At 57.4% G+C, this 3,190-nt stretch overlaps 1 protein-coding gene across 1 annotated transcript; it reads left to right on the forward strand.

Moving 5' to 3' along the window:
- The first annotated feature begins 297 nt into the window (after positions 1 to 297).
- HOXD1 (homeobox D1) lies at positions 298 to 1,130 on the forward strand. The gene is made up of 2 exons (XM_051623284.1): positions 298 to 727; positions 859 to 1,130. Exons 1-2 carry the CDS (start codon positions 298 to 300, stop codon positions 1,128 to 1,130), a joined length of 702 nt encoding a protein of 233 aa, XP_051479244.1.
- The last annotated feature ends 2,060 nt before the right edge of the window (positions 1,131 to 3,190 follow it).

The raw sequence follows: 3,190 nt of genomic DNA on the forward strand, positions 1-3,190 counted from the left end.
ACCCTCTCTTCAAACTCCCGGCAAGCGGCCCCAAAATGCTCCGGCGAGTCCAGAGGGAGTGGCCGGTCCCGGGGGCGCTCGAGGGGGCTGCCCATCCTCAGCGCCGCGCAGGCCCTGGGCAGCCGGGCGTGGGGAGGGGAGCTTGGGGCTCCCGGGACCCTCGGTGCGCACTCCCCTCGCCGGGCTCCCATTGGCCGCGGGGCGGGACGTGCTGCTCTGCTCCCGGCCCTATATTAGGGCAATATTGCCCCAGCGGGGAGCGGGTCAGGGGCGGGTAGCGGCGCTGGCCCGTGGGTCATGGACCTGGGCTACTTTCCCCTCGCCTTCCCGTCGGGGCTGTGCAGCGGGCCCCCGCTGCTTCCCCATCCCCGGCGGGGGGACGGCGCCTTCTTGGAGCTGGGGACCGCGGCCACCGCCGCCACCCCCACGCCACCTGCCTGCGCGGGGGCGGCGGGGTACACGGCCGTCCTCCCCGCGGCGCCGGGCCCCGGCTACCGGCCGTCCCACGAAGCCGGGCCGCCGGACTTCTCCACGTCCATCTTGCCCGGGAGTGACCGCCCGCCGTCGGAGCCCGGCCGCCCCTGCCCCTGTCCGAGCGGCGGGTTGCGGGGCCTCTCGCCCTGCCCCGGGGCCGCCCCCGCTCCCGGCTCCCTGGACCCCACGGCGGCCCCGGAGGCGCCCCCCACCTTCGAGTGGATGCGAGCGAAGCGGAGCTCGCCCGGGAGAAGTGAGTGGGGCGGCGGGGCGTGGGCGGGGGTTGCTCCCTTCCCAGCTCCTCTCTGCCCCCCTCCTGCCCCGACCCCCGCCCCACTCCCTTCCCCTGCCCCCGCTGAAGCGCAGTGTTTTTCGGCGTTGCAGGCGGCGCGGCATCGTGCGGGGTGGAACTTCCCGCCTACCCCGCACGCACCAGCTTCAGCACCCGGCAGCTCACGGAGCTGGAGAAGGAGTTTCACTTCAGCCGGTACCTGTCGCGGGCCCGCCGGCTCGAGGTGGCCCGCTCGCTGCGCCTCCGCGACGCCCAGGTGAAGGTCTGGTTCCAGAATCGCCGCATGAAGCAGAAGAAGCGGGAGCGGGAGGTGCTGGCCGCCCCCGCCGCCGCACCCACCGGTGCCCCGGGCGGCCCCGCCTGAGGCCCTGCCGCCCCCCACGGAGGGGTCTGCCGGGGGCGTCGGGGCTGGGCGGGAAGCTGCGGCCGGCGGGGCTCCAGAGGCGTCCTCTCACCCGGCATCGCGGCGATGTGTTTTCAACTTTAACTTATTTACAGTGTTATCTATGAGGACCCAGAGAAAGGTGCCGGTCCAAAACGCTGCGTTGGCTGCTCTGCCAGCTCCTCTGGATCCCCGGGGTGCTGGGTGCAAGAAGAGGCTGCCCCGAGCTTCTGAGCCCTTCTGCCTTTTGCATTTAAAAAGAGAGATCCGGAGACTCAGGTACAGTTCATACAGAAGAGGGGGAGAAACTCTAAGAAGGCAGAGAGGGCAGGGAAAACTTCCAGACACAGGAAGGGGCAGGGATGGTCACTGCTACCAGTATGAGTCCAAAATACCCTTTCAGAATAAGTTCCCTTATCTTCTGCCCTTTGCTTCTGAAAATTGCTCCTGCCAAAAAGAAGCTGTTTATGCTTGTATTTATTCCTCATTCATTCCCATACTTTTTCCTGATGTGGCTGATTTAGGCCTAAATCTGTTTAATAACTGTGAGGGAAGGCTTAGGAGGACCACCTCTTCTCATTCAAACTGTGGAGGTGCTGGGATTTTCCTTACAGCTCTGGGCTGCCCAGGACTCATCAGAAGTTGCTCAGTTGGCTCCCAGCACCTCTCACATGACCCTGTGGAAGGACATGACAACACAAAGCCTCTTTCAGCATGTAGGGCCAGACTTTCAGATCATCCATCTCTCCCAGGCTTGATTCTATCTTACAGTTTAAGAAATGCAGCATATTAAATGAGTTTGCAACAAATCTTTCCACATACAAAACCTCAAGAGCTGTTAAAGCGCAGAAGGATGCCTGGGTTTGACCACAGACCTCTACCAGAAAAAGAGGATTCCTGCATTTTTACTTGGGGTACTTGTTCTCAGAGTGACAATGACAAGTGCAAAATTCACCAGTGATCCTCACTTCTCCTGATGTCATCTTTCTGAAAGATAAAATAGTGGACAAGTGGAGAATAGTATCAAACAGGACACAGGAGCTGAGTTTAGACTCTTTTCCTGCCTGTGACTGGGAAAGCATAAAAGCAATGCAGAAAGGAATGGCATCTGGATTTACAGGAAGGTGATTATATTTATTTGTGGGGCGAAATTATTTTTGACAACTCTCTCTTTGCTCTGGATTTCTACCTGGTGTTGGACTATGGGGTGAAGAACACATTGTAGAATGAGAGAAGGTGGATCTCAGGGGACCTGTGAGCTCTTGGTCCTTGTCTGGAAGCCAGCCCCAGACACAAACAGCTGCTGGTCTTCATTGGATGCTTGCTGGGCAGAAGAAACATAGAGAGCAGGTGAAGATGTATGTCTCAGGTGAAAAATTCTGCAATGTAGGGGATACTTATTCTCCGTAATACTTCCCAATCCCCCAGGTGCCCCTTTGGTTGCAGACTTTCTCATGAAGACTTCTGTTTTGCTAAGGGACTTCTGTTTTGCCACTGCCAGTGGCAGCTTCAGCAGAGGTTGATGTGAGCCCTGGCAAACAGTGTGTTCCCCAAATACAGGGCATGTTGGGATGGTGCTGCGGCATCAGGCGCACGGCTGAGGCGGGCAGGAGGCTTCCTTGGCAAGGAGATGGGTGGCCCTGCAGTGAACACCTGAGGGAGGGGACCTCCCAAGTGTCTGGTTACACATCATAACCCAGCTGTATTTGGAAAGTACAATAAAGCCAGAGGCTCGTGGCTGTGCATGCACACAGGGATGTTTTTGTTCTGTACGTGGTGTTAGGGTCCATGTCCCACTGGCAGATTTCCTTCTTGGGTTATCACTGAAAAATTCTCAGGACTGAAGTACTCGCGTGAAACTAATTGCAACCAAAATGTGTGGATTGCAGTTCCTTCTTAAAGTAGTGATGCTGAACAAGTGTTTATCCTGCAGACTGATCATTCATTAAAAAATAGGATATTATATTTCTGCCACCTGTTTTTGAGAAGATGCTACTTAAAGCAGAATAAAGCAAAATCTTGTAAAGTTAATAAAAATTCTC

The sequence above is a fragment of the Apus apus genome, chromosome 6, assembly GCF_020740795.1.
Source record: "Apus apus isolate bApuApu2 chromosome 6, bApuApu2.pri.cur, whole genome shotgun sequence".
Taxonomy (NCBI): Eukaryota; Metazoa; Chordata; class Aves; order Apodiformes; family Apodidae; genus Apus; species Apus apus.

Coding starts and splice junctions, on each gene's coding strand:
- HOXD1 (XM_051623284.1), top strand. CDS start 298: ATGGACCTGGGCTACTTTCCCCTCGCCTTCCCGTCGGGGCTGTGCAGC. Junction 728..858: donor GCGGAGCTCGCCCGGGAGAA/GTGAGTGGGGCG, acceptor TCGGCGTTGCAG/GCGGCGCGGCATCGTGCGGG.